The sequence below is a fragment of the Podarcis muralis genome, chromosome 3 (genome assembly GCF_964188315.1).
Source record: "Podarcis muralis chromosome 3, rPodMur119.hap1.1, whole genome shotgun sequence".
NCBI lineage: Eukaryota > Metazoa > Chordata > Lepidosauria > Squamata > Lacertidae > Podarcis > Podarcis muralis.
The window spans coordinates 36,143,956-36,169,060 of NC_135657.1; the positions used below are offsets into that span (position 1 = coordinate 36,143,956).

Sequence of the window (25,105 nt, forward strand, 5' to 3'; positions counted from 1 at the left end):
TCTGTCTCCCCCACCCCCCACCCCGTTCCCTATCATTAATAGTGGGGCAGAGAGAAGCAAACGAAAATGACCCGAGTAGATTTAGCGTCCATCTCTGAGATGTGCTGAAAGACGTATTTTCTTTTCTGCTCTATAAAGCTCTTGTGCTGCAAGCAAATCATTTCCAAACCATGAAAAATAAATGTGTAACAGCTGTATTGATGACCTCTGACACACACACACACACCCTCTTTTAAATGTCATGTGCTCAGGATAGCTGTGGCTCTAAAGAGCTACTTCTGAAGCTATCATTCATTTGCAAACCATATATATATATATATATATATATATATGCAGGTTTTGGTGTCCTCGGGTGTCTTCCCGTGTAAAAGTTGGGGTGTCTAGGCGACGTTTCGACGAGGTCTCACTCGTCATCTTCAGGCTGGTGCTTTCGGCTTCTTGTTACTGGAACAGAGCAGGATCTCAGTGTTTGAGTTCCTATAAATACTGTTGAGGAGGTGTGGCCTCTAATGTTCTTGGGCAGAGAGGAAGTTCCCAGGCTAGTGTGCCTTTTCTTCTTTTGTTTCTTAATTACTTGAGGGATATCTTGAGTGATTTCTTGAGTTGTATCCTGAGTACCACTTAGGTGGGTCATTAGGTGTGGATTAGTTGCTAAAGCCTTTGTGTCTTGACCTCTTGAACTTTGTGAAGAGTTTTTCTGGGAAGATGGTTGTACTGCATTTTGTTGTGCTCTGGCTTGGCTTCGTGTATAGGGGCGAGCTGTGGTTTTGTGGTCTGTGCCAGCCAGATCTGTGTAGGGATTGCAGGGGGGTGCAGCATCCGGAGGTGCCACCATGGTTTGGCTACTGGATGGTATCTGTAATTCATCTGTGGAGAGGGTCTGGGTTTGGGTCTGGTGTGGTTGATTGGTGATGGCGTTCTGTGTGCCTCTGGCTCTGGTGTCAGTTTTTGTGGGGAGGGCTAATTTCCAGATGTCTGGCAAGCGGGATGTGTCGTCACGCTTGTTCATGTTGTGAGGGTGTTTCTCTATCTCGATGGCTTCCATGATTATTCTCTTGTGGTGATGTTCCATGTTAAAGAGCAATTTGGAATCTGCAAAATTAATTTCGTGTCCTGTTTCTTTCATGTGTTGGAAAAGAGAGGAAGTTTTTTCTTCTTTTTTGACGGCATTCTTGTGTTCTGCGATACCCACCTAATGGGTAATGACCCACCTAAGTGGTACTCAGGATACAACTCAAGAAATCACTCAAGATATCCCTCAAGTAATTAAGAAACAAAAGAAGAAAAGGCACACTAGCCTGGGAACTTCCTCTCTGCCCAAGAACATTAGAGGCCACACCTCCTCAACAGTATTTATAGGAACTCAAACACTGAGATCCTGCTCTGTTCCAGTAACAAGAAGCCGAAAGCACCAGCCTGAAGATGACGAGTGAGACCTCGTCGAAACGTCGCCTAGACACCCCAACTTTTACACGGGAAGACACCCGAGGACACCAAAACCTGCATTCCTGTACCCGTGAAAATCTACGAAAGCATATATATATATATATATATATATATATATATATATATATATGAGTGCCGATATTGACAAGCTTCCAAAAGCAACATGGGGGTGTAAAGGTAACTTTTCTGTTCCACAGGAAAGCAGGGAATGGGTTTATTTGGGTTGCTAAGCTTAGACGATTGAAGACAGAAAGCAGAATGTCTAAGCGTTCACGTGCTCATGTTGTTGGGAGAAAGGGAAAGAAATGAGGGAAGCAAAGCGCAACCATTTCCATATAAGCACCCATTGGCGCCAAGATCCATTCCAGTGGATTACCATGTGGATGGCACATGTTGGCTGGGCCCACTTCAACCATGGCTCCATGTTGCAGTGAGAGGGCAAGGAGGGAATAATACCAGAACAGCCAGAAGGGCTATAAGCTGGGTGGTAGAGCATGTGTGCTGCATGCAAAAGGTCCCAAATTCAGTCTCCAGCATCTTCAGGTAGGACTGGAAGAGACTCCTGCATGAAATGCTGGAGAGTCCCTGCCAATCAGTGGAGGAAGTACTGAACAAAATGAACCATTGCTCTGACTTTGTGTAAGGCAGCTGCCTACATTCCAATCAAATATATATATTTTAGAAGGAGGCCTAATATTGTTTTTCCATTGTCTATCCACTCATTGGGAAGAACACTGCAAGGTGGAAACGAGTTTACTTCTTAGTAAACTACTGGGTAGAATATTGCCTGCACACTTTTCCTTCTTATCTCCACCAGTGCTATTTTTCTAGAAAAAGAGGTGCCAGAACTCACTATGAATGCCTCCCTTGTTCTCTTATAATGGCAATGGCGCCCACCTGAGAAGTGTCAGAACTGAGTTTCAGTGAGTTCCTGCTGAAAAAAGTCCTGATTTCCACAAGTGGTTTAATGTTTATGATGGTTCAGGGTGGTATTGACTCAGAGTAGACCTACTGAAATGAATGGACCTAACTTAGCCATATTGTAATGGATCTACTCTAATAGTTAGTTGAATGTTACCATAATTGTAAATTAAACATAAATTAATTAAAGAAAATAGAGACATACTCTACTGTTCACAAAGGCTGAAAATTCAGGAAAGGGGTCTAGAATATCTCTGAGAAGTCAGACCCTACCACAATATGGGAGTGGGGGAAACTGATATGACAGTGCCGCTAACCCCCTATGTCAGAATGGTCAAGGCAACAATATTCTCAGAGAAAGCAACTTTTCGACAGTATGTCACAAGGTACTTACTGCAGCCATGGAGTTGATGCGGTCAATGTAATAGTCTGGCCAACTTGTAGCAAGCTTATTAGGGTCTTCTTGCTCCTGAAAAGAGAAAATCAAAGTTATATGAGATATATAAGAGATTGCCACAATCATCATTACAATCCAAGCTATCTTCTTTTTGAACCATACTTAATTTTACACACCTCTGTCATGTCATCTGCTAAGCTTACTTATCCCAACCATTGCACTTTTTCCTCACAGGGCAAGTTGCTCCAACTTGTTTAAAAATTTGGTTGCATTTTTCTGAACTTTTCAGAGCTATACAGCACCCCTTTCAAGCTGTGGTAACTAGAACTGTACACAATGTTCTCAACCACAGATTTGTGTAATGGCATTATGATACTGGCAATTTTATTTTCAATCCCTTTCCTAAAGATTTCTAACATGGATTTTGTCTTTTTCAGAGCTGCCACACAATGGGTTGTCATTTTCACTGAGGTAACCATCATGACTTCATCTGAGATATGTTTCCTGATCATCATCACTGCCAGCAGCTCAAACCCTATACAGTGGTACCTCGGGTTACAGACGCTTCAGGTTACAGACTCCGCTTTCCCAGAAATAGTACCTCGGGTTAAGAACTTTGCTTCAGAATGAGAACAGAAATCGTGCGGCAGGAGGCCTCATTAGCTAAAGTGGTACCTCAGGTTAAGAACAGTTTCAGGTTAAGAACAGACCTCCAGAATGAATTAAGTTCTTTACCCGAGGTACCACTGTAAGAGCATATGTTAGGATTTTTTTACCCAAAATTTGCATCACTTTACAATTGTTTACACTGAATTGCATTTGCCGTTTTAATGTTAACAAACCATGATCTCCAAGTCAGACGTTATGCTGAGGTAGATACTGTAGTTTGCTTCTCCCTTATGAATATTATTTGCAACTTGTCTCCAGGGTTTTACTTGTGTTCAAGTGAACCTGAGTAGAAGCACCCTGCACTCCTCCCCCATTTAACACAGGAAGGTTGGTGCTGATGCCTACTGAGATGCAAGGCTTGTAAGCATGTTCCTGATCCTGTCCCCACTTTTAAACATTGCAAGTTCAAGCAAATGGCTAAACACAGCTCTTCCAATTTCCTTGTTTCCACTAGCAAGTAACAATAAGATACCACAGTGCCAGGGGTAAATGGCAGCCCTTTCTTTGCTTAAAGGGAGGAGAGGGTTAGGTGAGGAGTTTGTGTCTGCTTCATGGAGCTGCAATATTTCTAGTCACTGGGGTGCTTCCCCCCATGTGATGCCTCCCTACAGAGGCAAACTTATGTACTGGGGCTCACGTTAGGAAGAATAACTACAGAAAACTGTTGTTCGTGCATATCAGGCATATCTATCTTCAGTTCATAGCAAAAATACACAATACAAAGTTGATAACCAGTGCATTACTTTTAGATAATACTGTAATCGTATCATGTCTCGAATACAAGAACAGACACAGAGAGCTAATCTATGCCTACTTAAATAAAGGTCATTCCAAAGAGGGCTATGCTTACATGGAATCTCATTTATAAATGATCAAGGTAGAGAAAGCTTTTAAATTTATCCTCTCTTTTCTTTTCCACCAATTTTCATGTATTAACTATCAATCGTATTGTGAGTCTAGTCTAAGGATTTGCCACTATTTTTTATCCCTGTTTTCAGGGGAGGGGGAGCTAGGTTGGTCTTGTGTCCTACTTTACAGTCCTCTACTTGGAAGGGCTGTCAAAGGACAGTTCTCTATTTTAGAGGCAAAGTATGATTTAAGGATAAGGAACAACACAAAGGGGGAACAGGAACCTTGAAGTTGCCCATTCATAGTTAGCAGTGCCTTCTGTCTTCCCCACTATGGTGTAATGTGTTGAGTCCTAGAGATAATTACTATTTTTAAATTTGCATCTATACATATCAAATGCAATCAAATCTATACATATCAAATGCAAGTTTTATGCAGATCTGTGTCTTCCTTTTTCCTCTGAGAAACATGAGAATTATTATTATTGTTGTTGTTAAAAGTTGCTTTTCTAAATATCAGTCCTGAATACAAATTGGATGTAGATATTTCACACACCCATTTCCCTGTATCCACTTCCAGACTTTAGTTTTTACTGAATACAAGGAGCTGAAATAATCACAAGGGTGATTTTGTTCTAAGTGTCAAAACATTTTACTACTTCAATCTTTATTCTAGTAAGCTTACGAAGTGTGTGAGAAATGGGTTAAGACAATATTGACCAGCTACTATTCAAATAAGCTCTTCTATCTACAGCAAATCCAAAGCCATTCTTGCAGACACAAGAGTTTGGGATGTATTTGAGATTCAATTATTCATACTGTCTGATAATGGCTCATCTCACCTCTCCTCTTAGCCAGCTGCTGGGTGAACATTGATAAGAATCAGAATTTGTCTGGAGAGGCCCACAAATCACTGCTCTCTGGGGGAATGGCACTGTTTCCATTTAAACACAAAACTGAGTATTTTAAATCCAGTTTTCGGAACCTGGATCAGCAAGGAAACTCTTGTGTCAGATGACTGCAATACGACTTAGTATGAGTGGTGGGGAGGAGAGCTTTCGTGCACCAGGAGATGCAGAAGGAACACATTGGCCCTACTCTCTAAAACTCAGCAACTTTCGGGGTGTCCTGGTTTTTACTTTTTAAAATATGGCAACCCTAGAATATATGGAAACAATTACCCAACTACAGGAGCAGGGCATGAATGGAATATATTATAGAAAAGCCTACCTTAAACTCCCACTGAATAGTGTAAATATTAAATTTAAAAACAGATGGCAATCTGGAGTATTTCATAAGCAGCTGTCTCATTCTTCCCAATGCAACAACACGATAATCAATATGAGAACCATTTTCCAATTCCAGATGACTGCAATGCAGTCAACATATATTTTAAGTACAGAAGCTAACTGTCTTCAATAGGCCCCTTTCCAACATGGAACATGGAACCTGGGAGATTCAACAGTCTTCAGTCAGTGTTTAGAAGCAGGCAGTGGGGTTTTTTGTATTTGTGATGGTACTCACTGGCATGGAGTACTATCACCTCTTTTTTGTTGCACATGGCAACCATGTTGTGGTGGCACCCACAGAACTTTTATCAAGATATGAGTACCAGCATCCCATTTTTATTTTTACAAAAATAAAACAGAACTGGAAACAAGAAACCAAACAAAAAGAAGTCGGTCTATTCAATGGGTATTTATGGATTCTCCGTTAAGTCCATCTAAACACCAGGAAGAACTTTCTGGCAGTAAGAGCTGTTTGATAATGGTAGACTCTCCTTCCTTGGAGGTTTTTAAGCAGAGGTTGGATGGCCACCTGTCATGGATGCTAACTGGTCTAGTTAGAGTAGACCAGACCAGACCATGCTTTGTTTTATTATTTGGGGGGGAGGGAGGCAGATGATGGATTTGAGGCTAGTGTTTGTTTGAAAACCAGATTTCTTTAGGCTGAATTCAACAATGAAAACAACTTTTAATCAGCGGCTGCACTGCTTGGCCCAGTTCTGCAAGGTCTGATTTAGTTTCTCTCTCCCCACCCCCCTCAAATTTATGAAATATGGAACATTCTTCAAACTAAGGGATGCTCGCCTCATTGGGCTGTGATCAATTATACTTCTACTGGCTGGCGTTCTCTGATTAATGTGCAAAATATGTACAGCCTCTTCCCCCTAAGCTATAGGACACAATATACATTTATAACTGAAGCCTGAAACAAATTCAAGATTTTCCAGACTTCTTTCTTACTCTTTTTCTCTCTCACACATACAGTATATACAACTCCTAAGGCAGACAAGTCACAAGAGCCTTCGGTTTTGAAGCAGGACAGACCAAATGGTCCAAGTTAATCAGTGGGGAGATGCAATTGCAATGCACTCTTTCCCAAAAGGTACAATTAAGCACATACAAAGAATTGTTAGACACTTACTGATACATCTCCCCCAAGGGTTCTGAAGGCAAAAGGAAATAATTGTGCCTTCCAGAAATGGGCAAGAGATGTGTGCAAACTTTCCTTTCAGTTTCTGCGAAGTAAACTGTGAATATTCATCGATAAACAGCAGCTTAGGGACTATGAAAAATAGACCTTTCTAGTGTGAAGAACAGGTGTGCATAACTGATTTCTAATAGTCAGCAGTAAGGCCTAGCAACAAAAGTTAACAGTTGAATTGCATAGCTTGTTCTTCTTTGTTGATAGAAGGGAGAATCAGGCCTCTATAATGTGGTCAACCTTTTCTGGCTCACTTTTCCATATGTATATATTTGAACAGGAAGGAGAAGGAGGCTTGAATAAACTGCTTTTTAGCTAACCAGATTGTGCCAGAACGCAAGAGTTTTCATATGTGCATTTAATAGCGTAGATAGAAAAGCCTGCATCAAACACTATGCGCAATCTTGTGACTTGAAGTAGAGATTGAATTGCTCAAAGTAAGCCGGAGCTGCAAAACTGCAGCCGCTCGAAGCAGTGATTTAATCTTTCAAAACTCAAAACATGTCTGTGATGCTCAATTGTGCATTTTTTAATATTAGCATAATAGCTCATCTCCCTATTACTGTGGTTACAAATTTGGTACCCCTCCCCCCTGCCCCAATAAGTGAGTATATACTAAGGTCAGAGCACACATTACAGCCACAACAGAAAGGCTATCAAGGCCAGCATTAACACAGTCAAGTGCTAACTCCTCTGCACTATGACTTATCAAACTGAGAGTCTCAGCAGAAGATCAGAAGAGCCTGATGGATCAGACTCATGGTCCATCTAGTTCTGTTCTCACAGTAGCCAACCAGATGTCTGTGGGAAACCCACAAGCAGAACCTGAACACGAGAGCACTCTTCTCTGTGGTTTCCAGCAACTGGAATTCAGAAGCATAACTGTCTTCTGGGTGTGGAAGCAGAGCATAGCCATCACGGCAAATAGAAACTGATAGCCTTATCTTCCATCCAAGTCTCCATGCCCCTCACAGTAGTAAATGGAAACACAGAGAATCAGGATTAGAGACTCACAGTGCAATAGTGAAGATCCACATAAGAAGTGGGTTTTATTAGAGTCAAGCATCTATTGTCACAGGGTGGCTATGGGCCCCATCCCTATCAGGTGCCAAAAAACAAGGTGACAATGAGCCTATCTCAACTGAGCACCAGCCTCAGAATTATATAATTCTATTAGTATTTCTATATGCAAAAAGTGGAGCAAAGGAGGAGAAGAGATTATATATATATAAAAATACAGTATGTGTTTCCCTGTTAAGGAGCCTTCCGACAGCACAGTGATTGAAAGACTATCTAGGAGATCCTCCTACTCCAAAATACAGTGGCAATATATTAAATGTAACCCACAGTTATCTCAATTGCTCCTCAAACTTATTCTCGTCACATTTTCCAGAACATGTGGGATGAAAGGTTTATGCATTCTTTTAACATTATACACATACATGCTCATGCTCTCTCTCTCACACACACGCGCGCGCGCACACACACACACACACACACAGAGAGAGAGAGAGAATTCAATTCATGCTTCACTTAAACAATAATAATTATTTCTGTTTCAAATGAATTGGTCCTAAGTAGCTTAGGTATACAAGAAGAGAATCCAAAACCTTTGTTTTGTTTTTCAATCAGGGCTACCCAGCAGTCAGCAAGGCATTCGAAATGGTCCAGCATTCCAGACCTGGATGGAGCTAATGTCTGGGTGCATTATGTGAAATCTGAAGACTGGGGTTTATTTTTTTAAAAACCCAAGCATTTCGAGAGACCTCAGACTCTGATTTAAATAAACTGTGTAATTGCAATGTTTAAAACAGACTTAAACTTTACAATAACTGTATCTGGTACAGACCCTTCCATGGGTGTTTTGGGAGGAAAATACCATTTTAGGAAACTCTAAACTGCTGTGCGACTTGCTTACATTTTTTAAAATAAAAATAAAAAACTCCCTCATATTTGCGAGCAAAAGGTAGATACCCATCCCCTCAATACAAATGCAAGAATAGCTTAAAGGACAGCATATGCTGGCATCCGTCTGTATCAGGAAACAATGAAGAAGTGTGCCTTTGGGGGTGAAGTCAAAATGTTGGAAGGTGACAGCACCTGCAGTGGCTGTAAGACAGCATGGTACACAAGCATTACATTGCTGTTTTCTGCCCCAAATAGGTTGTGTGTGGATGACACACAGATGGTTCGAAAGGCATTTGGTCTGATCCAGCAGGGCTCTCATCAACAGCATACATGCTTTTGAGAACCCTGTTCCATTCATAGCTACCAGATATAGGTATACATCTGTTTAAATATGTGGGTATGTTATTTATAGTTGATGTGCTTGCTCCAAGAACCAGCACCATAGAGCAACAGTCAATAGGGGTTCTATAAAAAGGTAAAGGTACCCCTGCCCGTACGGGCCAGTCTTGACAGACTCTAGGGTTGTGCGCCCATCTCACTCAAGAGGCCGGGGGCCAGTGCTGTCCGGAGACACTTCCGGGTCACGTGGCCAGCTTGACATCGCTGCTCTGGCGAGCCAGAGCCGCACACGGAAACGCCGTTTACCTTCCCGCTAGTAAGCAGTCCCTATTTATCTACTTGCACCCGGGAGTGCTTTCGAACTGCTAGGTTGGCAGGCGCTGGGACCGAACAACGGGAGCGCACCCCGCCGCGGGGATTCGAACCGCCGACCTTTCGATCGGCAAGCCCTAGGCGCTGAGGCTTTTACCCACAGCGCCACCCGCGTCCCCAATAGGGGTTCTATAGAACCACCTATAAAGACTGCCTCCTCCGCTATGGATTCTCTGCTAACCAGTCCCCTTCACCCATTAAGTTAGAATTGTGAAGATACTGGTAGCTGCTCAATACGAAATGACCCTTTGGAGATCTGACAAAGGAAGACTTCACATGCTTTCTGCAAAGGTTATAAAATTTATTTAAGCACACACATTTTTAAAACCTGCCCTTTCAACCCATTTTATCATATTTTAAGAGTTAGAAATTCTTCCTTAACATGAGGGCAAAGACTAGCTGGAAATGCAATTAATAATAATCCTTCTCATTTTTACAACTTATTTTCTACTACTATCTTTTTTTTTTATTCCTTTCTTATGTGCAACCTTAAAGGTAAAGGTACCCCTGCCCGTACGGGCCAGTCTTGACAGACTCTAGGGTTGTGCGCTCATCTCACTCTAGAGGCCGGGAGCCAGCGCTGTCCGTAGACACTTTCGGGTCACGTGGCCAGCGTGACCATGCTGCTCTGGCGAGCCAGCGCAGCACACGGAAACGCCGTTTACCTTCCCGCTAGTAAGCGGTCCCTATTTATCTACTTGCACCCGGGGGTGCTTTCGAACTGCTAGGTTGGCAGGCGCTGGGACCGAGCAGCGGGAGCGCACCCCGCCGTGGGGATTCGAACCGCCGACCATTCGATCGGCAAGTCCTAGGCGCTGAGGTTTAACCCACAGTGCCACCCGCGTCCGAACTTGCAACTTACATTGTTGTAATTTTGACAAAGACTATTTCCACTTCTACTTGCATAGTGGAGAATAATCGAAGTCTAGGTTTACTTTCTAGCATGCTAAGGCAGCTAGCCTAAAACCCTTCTCCCCACTGTTCTAAAAACTCATTATGAAGTATCAATAAACCATTTGATCACACACTTTGCACACTCTAACCACAAATATTCTTTGAGTTTGCTGATCATGTGTTTGTGTTTGCTGATCATGTGTTTCAGTACTGAAAGTGCCTGAATGTGTCTGGATGGTGCCCAATGCAGTCCACAATTATACATTTCATACATACCAAAGCTCTGTTTTATTCGCCATCTCTGAAAGCGGTAGACCCTCTCTCCTTTTAATCCCCTTTTCTGCCAAAACCCCTCAAGGCTGTTTGCCTGGCCTTTGCCAATTCTCTCTCCTCTGACAGTGCAACCTCTACTCCAGTGACATCAAAATTTCCCCCTCAATCAAATCCCACATCTCCACTTGCCTCTCCAACATTTCATTCTGGATGATTTGCCAACACCTCAAATTCATCGCATCCAAAACCAGTGTCTAATTTTTCCTGTCCCTTCTCTGCTGTCTCTTGCTATTAACATTATTGTTCAACTGATCACTCAATCCTACGGTGGAGCTTACAGCCCATCAATACCCCTGGGAACATGTACTTTTCCTCTTCCACATCTGTTGTCAAAATGCGGGTTTGTACACTGATATCATATAATTTCAATGATGAAAACCGAAATACCAGCTTCTTCCATACATTTGCACCAGGCAATCGGTTTGATGCATCAGGCTCTAGGAACCAGCCAAAGCCCTCTCAGCCATTCTGAAGGAGGTAGCAGTGGAGGTTTCCCCTCACTTGCCTCCTGGGACATCTGTGGTCACCACCCTTAGGTTAAGCAAGAAGATTCTTTATACCTAAAATCTAAGGATTTTAAACATCACCTCACCTGGCCAAGATAACTACATTTGTCAAGTGACACCTTGGTAATATGAAACACTGAAAATTTTATCCTTGAAAACCTCAAAAGATTGTGTAACTTGGACCTTAGAGCCCATTTATATATTAGCAGTTGTTCCAAAGGGAGACAGCCAAGGGATGACTGCTCTCAAGAGCATCTGAAGTAACAGAAACACGGGAAGCGGGACAAGAATATGGCTACTTCCCATGCCAAAGTCACCCCATGGGATGCAGAAGGTAAACATTTTTTCCAGCCCTACTTACATGACTCACATCCTTCAAATATTACCAAGATTGGTATGGGAGAAGCAACTTCTGATAATATCAAAAATGCCATCAGCTTGACTGAAATAACCGGTTGCGTGGAACATTCTGACTAGCTACACTCGTATCAAGTCATTCTGACCAGCTACCCTCACAGTTTGAAGGCTTGTTCTAAATTGCTAAGAGAAGTTATTCTGGACCTCAGATTTTCAGACATCTGTAAGCCTTTTAAAAAATGGGGGGGGGGGGGGGAGAAGGGGAGAAGCTGCAAATCTTCTCTGCCTTTCCCATGGTAAGAGAAAAGAAATTCTTCAGGTTTAAAAAATAAATATATAATTTTCAAGGGCTTGACCCTCAGCGACCTCCATTCTTAAGATAAACAAATGAGCCAGCATTGCATAACGGAAACTGTGAGTTAAGCTGAGAAAGTTAGAGAGCGCAAGAGAAAAAACAGAACTCTCATCCCTTCTGCTGTTCCCCAGAATACAGCTGACATTTTCAGAGTTTTGTCTAGGAATGGATATTCTTCAGTGGAATGTCAGCACATAGATGGATTCCTGAGAAAGACTTCAAATTGCTTTTTCCTTGATGTCAGCAAGTATAGAGTGAAACACGAATGAAAGCTTTACCAGAAAATATCTGTCACCTTTCAGGTACTATAAGTGGCCAGGAGAACAGAACTTTGTTGATGTTGTTGCTTACCAATCGGAGGACATGTGCATAAGTTTAATAATTACACGTGTAATTTACAAAACAGTAGACTTGGAATTGCCAACATGGTTCTCAAGGAACTTCCATTTCTGGTTTCCTAGACAAGAGCTCTGTTGTCATTTTTAAATTTTGTACCTTGCCTGGAAAATATTAGGTGTAATAAATAATTGACTCATCTTTCTCATTGTGATGCCCTTCCTTAAAATCCCTTGAGGTAAGGACCTGCTAAACTTGTTGTTTGTAAAGCACCATCTTTGTAGATGTGTCTCCACCCTAATCATCTCTGAAAACCTTTGCTCTTAGGATCAGCTTTCACACTGTCAGATAAGTAAAGGTAAAGGGACCCCTGGCCATTAGGTCCAGTCGTGGCCGACTCTGGGGTTGTGGCGCTCATCTCGCTTTATTGGCCGAGGGAGCCAGCATACAGCTTCCGGGTCATGTGGCCAGCATGACTAAGCCGCTTCTGGTGAACCAGAGCAGCGCACAGAAATGCCGTTTACCTTCCTGCCGGAGCGGTACCTATTTATCTACTTGCACTTTGACGTGCTTTCGAACTGCTAGGTTGGCAGGAGCAGGGACCGAGCAATGGGAGCTCACCCCATCACGGGGATTTGAACCACCGACCTTCTGATCAGCAAGTCCTAGGCTCTGTGGTTTAACCCACAGCGCCACACTGTCAGATAAAGGCCAGCAAAAACACACTTCAGCATAGTAAGAATCAGTGACACTTTAATATGCTAAAACTCTGGTGTGCAGATATCATCCCAATCAAAATGGAGGTAGTAGCATCCATTGATTTACCTGCAAATTGTCCTTGCAGCAGCTCAGAGGTGTATCTCTCTCTCTCTCTCTCTCTCTCTCTCTCTCTCTCTATATATATATATATATATATATATCACCCATCTGGCGGGGTTTCCCCAGCCACTCTGGGCAGCTTCCAACTGAACTACCACTGCAGCAAGCCCACTAACCTTGAGGAGATGCCCAAATGAACATCTTTATGGCAAAGAGGTCTCTCTGCAAGACATCTTCGACTAAGCTGGCTTGCGGAGGGCTTGGAGGTATGTGCTTTGGGGATAGATGATAGCAAGGAAAATGTGAATACTGTATTGTATTTCAGCAACATCAGGCTGGCCATTGCATTTTGTGGCATTCAGCAACAACACATACCAAGACAGATCCCCATAAATACAGCAGAAATTTACAAAACAAAAGTAGCCAATAAAGTACTGAATAAGAATATAGATTATAAAGCAAACACTCACAAGACATAGTGATCCCTCAACAAGTTAGCTGTGAACATGTAGCCCAAACGTGTCACAGAGAAAAACTGTTTCATGTGCAGTGAAAAAACTTTTTTAAGTGTCAGAAGTTGCAACCAAATAACTGTGAACAGTGATAGATATTCATAGCTTTGAAATTCAGTCTCAACCATTGTCATCTTCATTTGCATGAAATTAATCCGGTCCTGGCACTGAGCAAATGTGCAAACAGTGGCAGTTTCTTCATCCGTTTCTGCTTCTATTGGAATTCTCCAACATCCCTAACTCCGACACTGTCCTGATTTATTGTATATCCACATTTTGCTTGACATTGTGTGAACATGGTTCCCACCACAAAGAGCACACACAATGCAAAACAGAAAACACATTCAGGAGTTTCCATCCACCCCCCACTTCCCCACACACATGCTGAGAGAACAGATGACGTGACCTTCATTTGGTGCATTATGTCTTTAAATGAGACCAGATGAACATTCATGGAAGGTTTTCTTTGGAAATCTCCGTAGGGGAGGTGTTTTAAGAAGGGATTTGACGAGAGTGAACACTGGGTGTTGGGTTACTCCTGGTAGAAACTGTTATGTAGCTATTGCTAATACCTAAAGCACCAAAATCAACAAAGGTCCCAACTTTTGTCTTGAGTCCCAGCAATAGTACCAATGTTAGCAAGGCAAAGAAAGATCCGAGAGAGATACCACCACTATGTAGCCACGAGCCCTCTCATGTAATCAGATTTTTGGCACAATATACAAAGCCCACCCCCACTGCCTTTGTATCTTGCCAGAAACCGGGACACATTAATCAACCTCTACGGAAAGGGTGGTCTCAAGGCTTAATATAGACAGGCCACAATCCTGAACTGAATGACAATCCAGCAAGTGTAACAGCTGTGAAAAAGGCAAATTCCATCTTAGGGATCATTAGGAAAGGGACTGAAAAGAATATCACCACACCTTTCTGTGAACCTACGGAACAACCGCACCTGGAATACTGTATACAGTTATGATCTCTGTACCAGAAAAAGGATATTGTAGATCTGGAAAAGGACAACCAAAATCAGCAGGCAATTGCAGCAACTTCCCTATTAAGAAAGCTGAATAGTGGACAGAGAGGAGCACTTCACACAGAATAAAGTTATGGAATTTGCTATCATGCAAGATGTAGATCCGGCCACCAATCTGCACTGTTTGAAACAACAAATTCATGGAGATGAAGCCTGTTAAATGCTACAGCTAGATATTCACTCCAAGCAAAAGCAGCTGCCAGCTGGCATGGTGGTGCCCAGGAGCTGCCTCCCTGGCAGTGCTGCTGCTGCTGACCTGAACAAGGCAGGGTTGGGGTCAGGATAATGGAGAGATCAGGGTGGTGCAGGGTGGTGTACTAGTGGCGACACTGGACTGTCTCCCCTGTGCTCCAATGAAGTCCTAAACTTGTCACTGCCCTACCTTGTCCAGGTGAGCAACAGCAACACTTCCCCCAGTAGGGCAGCACTGTGGCACAATCCCACTGTGCCAGCCGCTCCTGCCTCCAGTATCAGAGCCAGCTGCTGGGGGGGGCTGTGTGGGCTTCCCATGGGCATCCGGTGGTTGGCCACTGTGAGAACAGAATGCCAAACTAGATGGCCATGGTACCTTCCTATATGCAGCATCACAGAGAGTAATGCTCAAACATAGACATAATTTTTATACCTTTGATGGTGGTGCCCATCTCCAAGCATATTTTAATCCATCTGTATTGACTTGTGTCAATGTGAGAGTCATGCCCTAATGTGGTTGTCGGGGCCTGAGAGTATCTACCAATCTCCGCATGGATCGGTGGTTTTTTGTAGAGCATTGCAAAGATAGCTTCCTAAGCTTCAAAAAAAGTCATTTTACACAAAATTGTACATGCTACAGTAAGCAATCTGATGAGTCTAGTCCCACACATGAGAGTCAATGTAAATTGATGCTATGTTATGCTTTATTTATACACCACTTTTTGGCCCACAGGCCTCCAAAGCAGTATTTGTCACTTAATACAAGGAAGTCTCTAAGCAACTTAGAAACAGAATAAAAATACAGAGTTAAAAACATAGCAATCATCAATACCAACAAAACAAGAACCTCAAGAATGATGTTAAGTTCCTAGCAGTCTTTGTCACTGAATAAACTGTAATACAATATCACTATTATTGCAACCACTACTATGACTAATAACCACACAATAATAATACCGTCATATTACTACCCCTATCCGAACAGCCTCTTCTGTGACTTACTACTAATAATATGCACATAGGGAGAGAGATGTGAATTCTGATGACCTGAATTTCCTGGGGAAAGTTGTACAAGACCAGCTAAATTGCCTTGAAAGTTGTACAGTACCAGCTGAGGTTTAAATACTTAGTGGAATCCTTCGAAAGATTGTTCACACTAAGCAAGAAATGGAAGTAGGTGAGCCAGTTCAGTTAGGACTGGGTGCTGTCCACCACCAATTTCAGAATACAGCAAGCATTGCATCTGACCCTTAGTTCCCTCCTCACCTTGAAGGATCAGGTATTTGCTTGCAGGTGGGTGAATGGGCAGGAGGACTCCCATGCCTAAACTAGCGGGTTTGATTCATTAATTCATTAAACTAGCAGGCCTGCAAGTCAAGAGCATTTTCAGTCCATTGCCCTCTTCAGATAAAAGAACTCCAGTTTGCTTCTCCTCCTCTTAAAACGGGGAGGGGAAGCAATACAGTAAATCTAAGAGACATATTAAATAACGTTAAAGGCTGCTGCTTCCTGTCAAACCTGGCTGGCGGATGGATGGAATGCACTGTTCTGCAAGATGGCTATAAACAGATCCTTCGCCACTAGCTCACTTAGCCTGCCTACAAAAACGGCCACAGAGAAGGTTGTGCAGGTGAACCTATTCCAGGGGAGGAGGGAGTGATCAGAGAAGCTGTTGTGCCCCCAGGGACTGCACCCCTCAGGGGAGGGCTAAATACAAACAGCATTACTAGGGCCAGAAAATGCCACCACCAGCTCCAATGAAATAAATGCACATTCCTTCCTTCCTTCCTTCCTTCCTTCCTTCCTCCCTCCCTCCCTCCCTCCCTCCCTCCCTCCCTCCCTCCCTCCCTTCCACAGGACCTATGAATTAATAGGAAGACTAGCAAGAATCCCATGGATAGTGCTCAAAGTAGAAATTGGGTCTTACCAAGTCAGAAATACTGCGGCTTGTTTTAGCCATGCAGGCTAAAGGTGGGGAGGCATGCTCTCAATTAAAAAATGATTGATCATAATGGAGATGGTCAATGGTAAATGCTAGGGTCAGGTTTGCCACTAGGCAGAGTGGGACAATTGCCTGAAGCAGCTGGTCTGGAGTGTCATGAAAAGGTAGAAAAGTTTTGGCTATTTACTATTGCTGCATTTTGACTGCCTCAAAGAGGGACATTTTGCCTCAGGTGCCAAAGTAACCTGGCCAGCCTTGGGTATGTTGCAGAGAGTGTCATTAGCTGGTCCACCTCAGGCAACGAATGTCATGGACCAACCCTGATAAATGCACATAATCATATGGTTCAAATCATCCACACATGCAGAGTTTACTATGTGATTCAATTAAACTAAAGTTAGTACCTTCTTCTTGCTGCAGTAAATCTGCCATTTCTTCTCTGGTGGGAGTGCAAACATTGCCTCTCTGTTCTTATCGGTGAGATCCAATTCATCCTGGAGAGGACAAAAAAGAAACATATAAATAATATATTTTTGCAGAGGATTTCCAAGGCCACCTTTATCTCCTTACCTTCAGCTGAAGAAACTTTTAAATTAAAACTTAAAAGTTGACTCTTTCAGGATATCTAACTCATCTTCAGTGTTTTATTTGGGAACTATGCACTGAACTCTTAAGCACACAGGGACTTTCCTCCCTTTCCTTGGCCTAGGAAAAACCTTGCAGCAGGTCCCTATTAAGAGCCCTGCCAGAGAGCATGATATATAACGCACCATTATGGATCCTAAATTACAAAATTCAACAGATAATATACTCTCCAAACTCCATGGCTTATAGTCCTATGCATAGGTGTGAGCAGGCTTCTTCAGTCTGTTGTGTCTATGATTTCGGATTATATTTATTTATCCTGCTCTGCCACTAAGTTACCGAGGTAAATTTAGTATTTACAAAGGTAAAACTATGCACATAATTACATAGATTCACATTCAACTTTACTCAGTAGTGAGCAATTCAGGCAATCTCAAACCAAGACAGGATTCAGACAAGCACACTCTGCTTTCAAACAGAATTTTGAAAAGACTGTAAAGAATTTTGCAGTCAGGGAAACTAGGTTCTTCAAAGAGTCCCATGCACAATGGATTCTGCTGCTATGAGGGTTTCAGGAAGCTAAATTCTGGGAACACTGGGCCTTTGCTGATAACCTAGTTTCCCTGGATTCCAATGATCCAGCTTCAGGAATACAGTAATTGTTGGTTGGGGAAAAGGTTGTCTGAACCTACAGAAAAAGTGGCATATGCCTCAGTAAAGAGTTTTACCAAACTTCTCATCTAATCCTTTTATATATACAGTAGCTGCATCCATATACCTGTGGGTATAGGGCGGTATATAAATTTCATTATTGTTATCATCATCATCATCATCATTATTAATACATACATACATACATACCAGGGGTTACCCAATGTGACACCTTCCACAGGTGACATTGTGAGGACTTCTGAGCCATTAAAAATAAAGCTGTACCCTAAAGCAGGAACAATACCTCTTTAAGACAGCTCCACAATGGCTCATTTGGAAAACTTTCTGGATCCAGAAACTTGTGAAAACAGTGAGCTAAAATTGCATACTGAGCCTGGTAGCGGCTGCTGACAGATTTAAAGGCCCACAGAGATTTCAGCCACAGAAAGGTACAAAAGAAACACAAACAGTAACAAGGCTAGGTCATTGCCAACAGCCCAAGGTAGGAGAAGCCAGGGGAGTGGGAGGGAAAGGGTTTTTCAAAATGTCTATAACTTTGCGTGAAGAGTGCAAGCCATGTGGAAATGTTTAGAGCGAGTTTCCAAGCAAGAGGGCAGCCAAGCAAGGCAAGGCAAGTTTTATCCTCCTTGCTATACAAAATTAACTTGGGCCAGGAGCACATTCTTAGAGGGATGGAAAGAGGAGAGGGGGAGAAAGAGAGACAGAAACTGCATGTCAAGTCTTAAGAACACAGAGAACACTGCAAGTTTGTGGAAAGGATGTCAGGCCATTTATACTTCTGATGTTGTCAATATTACGTCTGGCAAAATAGAGAAAGAGAAGTCCTACATGGGCTCACATAAGCAATGAACTGGGTCATCTCAGCAAAATTTTTCACGAAAGCTCCGCCACTCAAGGGAAATGCCAATTTATCGCTTACTTGGCAAAAGTCAAGACACTAACACGATTCCTTTCCGTACATCATAGAAACACATCTAAGAAACTGGTGGGCTGCTACTTAAACAAGAACTTTTGTCAGGAGGCTCAGTTCAACTGTCAAAACAGCAAGCTGAGAGATTTTACAAATGTCCAGCCCTTTGCAGGATGTGGAGGGAATGAATCTGAATGACAGAACATCTAGCCCCCACTTCCATGCCAAAAAAACCAACCCCAAAATTTAAAAAGCTGTTTCACTGGCTGAATAAAACCTGAAGGCTAACACTGTAAATTCATCCAGCAGCTTCCAAGACTTCAGCGGATGTTGCCTATGAAATTCACTTTGCTCATTCCTCTGAAGGAAAATAGCATTTGGTCATGTAATTATACGGCAGATTTAGAAGGCACAATAATGAGTTTCCTGCAAAAGCATGGAGATCATTTGGCTGGACACCAAAACTTTAAAAAGGTGCACGGGCAAGCATCTCCATCTTTCCTCCTTTCCAGTGTTTGTTTTTAAGTAAGAAAAATATGGTATGGTCCACTACACAATGGACAATGTTTCTAAAATAATGGGCATAACACCCCATATGGCTTTTGCCAACCTGGCTTTTACCAAACATCTGCTGTCTGAAACACCTGCAGAGCACCAGGTTGTTGAAGGTTTACCTAATACAATCTCCAGATGAAACCAAGTAATCACTCTTTCACCATTGCCCTCCACCTCACATCAGTATAATTAATGACAGTAATTTCCACTAAGCAGCCAAAAAGTAAACTCTTCTATGCCTGGGTAAATAGGAGGCCAATTGCCTCAAGTATAAGGGACTTGGTATTCAGTTGGTGCTGCTTTTCTGAGTGGTTGGTAATCCCTGATAAAGAACAGGCTATAAAGCTCAGGAGAACCTCAACAAAGAACACAGTCTCTGTGCCATCACATTTATTTAGGGTATAGTGCTATACCTGAGATCTGCCAGCTGGGTTCAGTGGAAGACCTGCTCTGCTGGCAAAACACCAGATAAACCGCTAATGCAGAAATGCGAGCAGATGATCATGGAAGTGAATGGCCACACCTCTGACATCTATGCAGTAGCATGAACAGAGGGGGAAGGAGGAACCACATACCATAGGGTTAGAGCTAAAGGTAAATTCCACAGGTTCTTTCAACACACTTTGCTCCTTCAGGCAAGTAATGGTGAAGGAGTACAGTGGTACCTCTGGTTACAAACTTTACTCGTTCCAGAGGTCCATTCTTAACCTGAAACGGTTCTTAACCTGAGATACCACTTTAGCTAATGGGGCCTCCTGCTGCCACCGGCGTGCGATTTCTGTTCTCATCCTGAGGTAAAGTTCTTAACCCGAGGTACTACTTCTGGGTCAGCAGAGTCTGTAACCCAAAGTGTTTGTAACCTGAGGTGTTTGTAACCCGAGGTACCACTGTATAACATTTCCATTGTCCATAGCCATAAATCAGAAGTCTTGTAGCCCTCCAGATGTCGCTGGACTCCAACTGGCATCATCCATGGCCATTGGCCATGTTGCTGGGGCTGAGGAAAGCTGGAGCCCAACAACAGTTGAAGCCCAACAACAGTTGGACTCCAGCTTTCATCAGCCACAGGTTCTCCACTCCTTTCCTAAGTTGTGGGCAGAGCGCGTTCCAATGAAGCTCACTGCGCCGTCTTATTCCACTGCAGAAGATCACTGTGCCTCTAACAAGGCAACAGTAAGCTCATTCTCCCTCCCTCTCTCTTTTAAGGCTAAGCACTCAAGCACAATTAGACCTGGAAGACCACTTGCATCTCCCAGTATATGATTCCTACAGAAAGAGTTAACATACCTTGCTTTTTATACTATTAAATCCTGAAAGGGGTAGAAGATATTTTGTAATACTGTGCACAATATGATTGTGTTTGAGATGCTTCAAATGGGGCAAGATACATCCAAGTGAGATGCTAAGGGTGAATTAATACAACAGTCAGTCTTCATTGAGAGCTCTGAAGATGGCTAAAGACAAACAAGGCACTGCAAATGTGACTGCCCAACAAAAACAGCCCTTTCAATGTTTCAAAATAAAATTGTTATTCATACGTCAAACGACACACACACACCCTTAAAAAAAAAGTACAGCCACTGTTCCATCTGTTTTGCAAGAATGCATTATCTCTTTTTCCACTTCTTGGATAGAAGACCTCAGTCCAAAGTTTTGTGCCGAATTGCCAACGCTTAGCCTCCTGCGCACTGGAATCGGTGACTTGGCTCTCAAGTTAGCACTTCCAAGATTGCAGATACCACAGTAGAGTGATGATTAAGAAGACATGTGCCACGATGGCCTCAGGGAGAAGTTTAAAAAGAAAGGTCCAATGAATATTTTAACAATCTGTTCCATTTTCAATTTCCTTATTTTTTGTTATTTACAGAGAGGAGGATATGGTCAGTTAATTTCACTTTTAATATGGCCAAGACAGAATTTCAATGATAAAACACATGAAATGTTTGGGAGTTGGACCCAAAGCAGAAAATGTTTCCAAACCAGATTCCTGAAACAGAAGGGGAAGATGGCCCAGATCTGAAATCAGAGCTTGATCAGAGCTTTAGGGCAGCAGCTGAAGAAGGAACAAAAAGGGTTTTCCTGTGTGAGTTTCTTGTGGCTGTTTAGCTGCTCTCTCTGGGCAAAGGTCAGAGGGGGCAGGGCTTCTGTTGAGGTAGGTGATTAGCTGTGGGAGGAGCTTATCAGAGCTTTAGGGCAGCAGCTGAAGAAGGAACAAAAAGGGTTTTCCTGTGTGAGTTTCTTGTGGCTGTTTAGCTGCTCTCTCTGGGCAAAGGTCAGAGGGGGCAGGGCTTCTGTTGAGGTAGGTGATTAGCTGTGGGAGGAGCTTATCAGAGCTTTAGGGCAGCGGCGCGCGCCTAGCGGCGCGCGCAGTTTGATCCATATTTTAGATTTAGGGGAGCTAGTCTCAAACATTTGTTGGGGGAGACCTAGGTTTTTTGGGAGGGATTTATTTGTCCTGTCTCCACACTTTTTATGATAGAGGACCACTGTAGTCACCCCCAACGACACGTTCCCAAGATGGAGGGTGAGGGAACAGCTGCAGTCGCCTGTGGTTCCTGCGCAATGTTTGCCATCTTGCCAAAGGTTGCAGGCAGCTTTACCTGCAGCAATTGCATGTTGATTGCCCTCTTAAAAGACAAAGTCCAGCAACTGGAGGAACGTGTAGCTACGCTCCAAAGAATTAGAGAGCTGGAACTCTTCTTGGAAGCAACAGAGCACACCGTCTCCACCAAGGAAGAGACAGGGGACTCCCCTGAGAAGGTGGCTAGTTCACCAACACAGGAGCCAGATATATGGAGAAACGTGACTCAAAGAAGTAGGAGGCCCAGGGTTCGCTCTGATTGTTTAGAAATACGCAATCGCTTTGAGGTCCTTTCCCCTAGCATGGAAGACGAAGAGCAGACTCCATTTGAGGATCTCTCCCTCATTACAGTCGATCAGGTATATGAAGACGAGGAGCAAAGGCAGTCCTCTGGGAATGTCCAGGCGACCTTGGAACCGACAGCTCACAGAAGAACCCCGACCAGACCTAAGAGGAGGCGTGTAGTGGTGATAGGGGATTCCCTACTGAGGGGAACAGAAGCAGTGATCTGTGGGCCTGACAAGATGTCTCGGGAAGTGTGCTGTCTCCCCGGGGCTAAGATCCAAGATGTAACTGAACGACTGCAAGGAATCATAAAACCCACTGACAAATACCCCTTCCTCTTGGTTCATGTGGGAACCAATGACACTGCAAGCAATAGCCTCCAGAAGATCAAAAGAGATTACGAGGCTCTGGGCAGGAAATTGAAGCAATTAAATGCACAAATTGTCATCTCATCTGTCCTCCCAGTTGAACGACGTGGCCCAGGGAGAGAGGGAAAAATAGTGGAAGTGAACAACTGGCTTCGCAAATGGTGCAAACAGGAACGGTTTGGATTCTTAGATCACGGAATGCAGTTTCTTGAAGATGGACTTCTGGCAAGCGATGGGCTGCACCTCACAACGGTTGGGAGGAATGTTTTTGCAAAAAATCTCAGAAACCTCATCAGGAGGGCTTTAAACTGACTAATGTGGGGGAGGGAGACAGTGCTCCTGAAGGTAGGAGTCTATCAATTGATGAAGATGATCATCCAAATGTCATAGACCGAATGGAGCAAAGAGCATGCAGACCTAGTGGTGGGAGGAGAAAATCCTTAAATAAGAGACACGGGGGAATGATTAATGGACTTCAATGTCTGTACACTAATGCGCAAAGCATGGGAAATAAACAAGATGAGCTTGAGCTCCTGGTACAGCAAACTAAATATGACATAATAGGAATCACTGAAACCTGGTGGGATAAATCCCACGATTGGAATGTAATAATGGAGGGATACAATCTATTTCAAAGAAACAGACCAGACAAGAAAGGAGGAGGAGTGGCGTTATATGTCAGGGATGTGTATACCTGTGAAGAGATCCAAGATTTAGAACCTCAAAGCCAAAGTGAGAGCATTTGGGTCAAAATTAAGGGAGAGAAGAATAACAGTGACCTCATTGTGGGAGTTTACTATAGATCCCCAAGCCAAACGGAGGACATAGATGATGCCTTCCTGGAACAGATGGCCAAGCATGCAAAAGGAAGGGAGATAGTAGTAATGGGGGACTTCAATTACCCAGATATTTGTTGGATGTCAAACTCAGCCAAGAGCATAAGGTCAAACAGATTCCTCACTGCCCTTGCAGACAACTTCATTGTCCAGAAAGTGGGAGAAGCAACAAGAGGAACAGCCATTTTAGATCTGGTCCTAACCAATGTTGATGACCTGGTTAGTGGGGTAGAAGTGGAAGGATCATTAGGCGCGAGTGATCATGCTCTTCTGAAGTTTACTATACAGCGGAAAGGAGCAGCCAAGCATACTAGGACTCAATTTTTTGACTTTAAGAAAGCCGACTTCATAAAGCTTAGGGAAGTGCTGGGTGAGATCCCATGGACAGTAATACTAAAAGGAAAGGGAGTTCAAGATGGCTGGGAGTTTGTTAAGAGGGAGATAGTAAAAGCACAACTTCAGGCAATACCAATGAGACGGAAACATGGAAGGTGCCTAAAGAAGCCAGGGTGGCTATCTAAAGAACTTTTAACTGAGTTAAGATTAAAAAAGGATGTGTACAAAAAATGGAAAAGGGGGGAAACCACCAAAGAGGAATTCAAACAAATAGCCAGCACGTGTAGACACAAAGTCAGAAAAGCTAAAGCACAAAATGAACTCAGGCTTGCTAGAGAGGTTAAAAGCAACAAAAAAGGCTTTTATGGGTATGTTCGTAGCAAAAGGAAGAACAAAGAAACCGTGGGGTCACTCAGAGGAGAAGATGGTGAAATGCAAACAGGGGACACAGAAAGGGCTGAACTCCTCAATGCCTTCTTTGCCTCAGTCTTCTCCGATAAAGAAAACAATGCCCGACCTGAAGAATTTGGAGCAAATGATTCAGCAGAGGAAACACAGCCCAGAATAACTAAGGAGATAGTACAAGAATACTTGGCTAGTCTAGATGTATTCAAGTCTCCAGGGCCAGATGAACTGCATCCAAGAGTATTAAAAGAACTGGCAGATGTGATTTCAGAACCACTGGCAGTCATCTTTGAGAATTCCTGGAGAACAGGCGAAGTCCCGGCAGACTGGAGGAGGGCAAATGTTGTCCCTATTTTCAAAAAGGGGAAAAGAGAGGACCCAAATAATTACCGCCCAGTCAGTCTGACATCAATACCAGGGAAGATTCTGGAGCAGATCATTAAGCAAACAGTCTGTGAGCACCTAGAAAGGAATGCTGTGATCACCAATAGTCAGCATGGATTTCTGAAAAATAAGTCATGTCAGACTAACCTGATCTCGTTTTTTGACAGAATTACAAGCCTGGTAGATGAAGGGAACGCAGTGGATGTAGTCTACCTTGATTTCAGCAAGGCTTTTGACAAGGTGCCCCATGATATTCTTGTAAAGAAGCTGGTAAAATGCGGTCTTGACTATGCTACCACTCAGTGGATTTGTAACTGGCTGACTGACCGAACCCAAAGGGTGCTCATCAATGGTTCCTCTTCATCCTGGAGAAGAGTGACTAGTGGGGTGCCACAGGGTTCTGTCTTGGGCCCGGTCTTATTCAACATCTTTATCAACGACTTGGATGATGGACTCAAGGGCATCCTGATCAAATTTGCAGATGACACCAAACTGGGAGGGGTGGCTAACACCCCAGAG

General features: G+C 43.2%; 1 protein-coding gene across 4 annotated transcripts in view; it reads right to left on the reverse strand.

The window, feature by feature from the left end:
- DAAM2 (dishevelled associated activator of morphogenesis 2) overlaps positions 1-25,105 on the reverse strand; it is a 228,822-nt gene that overhangs the window by 84,044 nt on the left and 119,673 nt on the right. For all 4 annotated transcript variants that reach the window (XM_077925643.1, XM_077925642.1, XM_077925644.1 and 1 more), the window contains 2 exons: positions 17,074-17,163; positions 2,762-2,836 (listed from right to left, as the gene is read on the reverse strand). In XM_077925643.1, the coding sequence (XP_077781769.1) occupies positions 2,762-2,836; positions 17,074-17,163 (165 nt within the window). The remainder of the gene's footprint in view (positions 1-2,761; positions 2,837-17,073; positions 17,164-25,105) is intronic.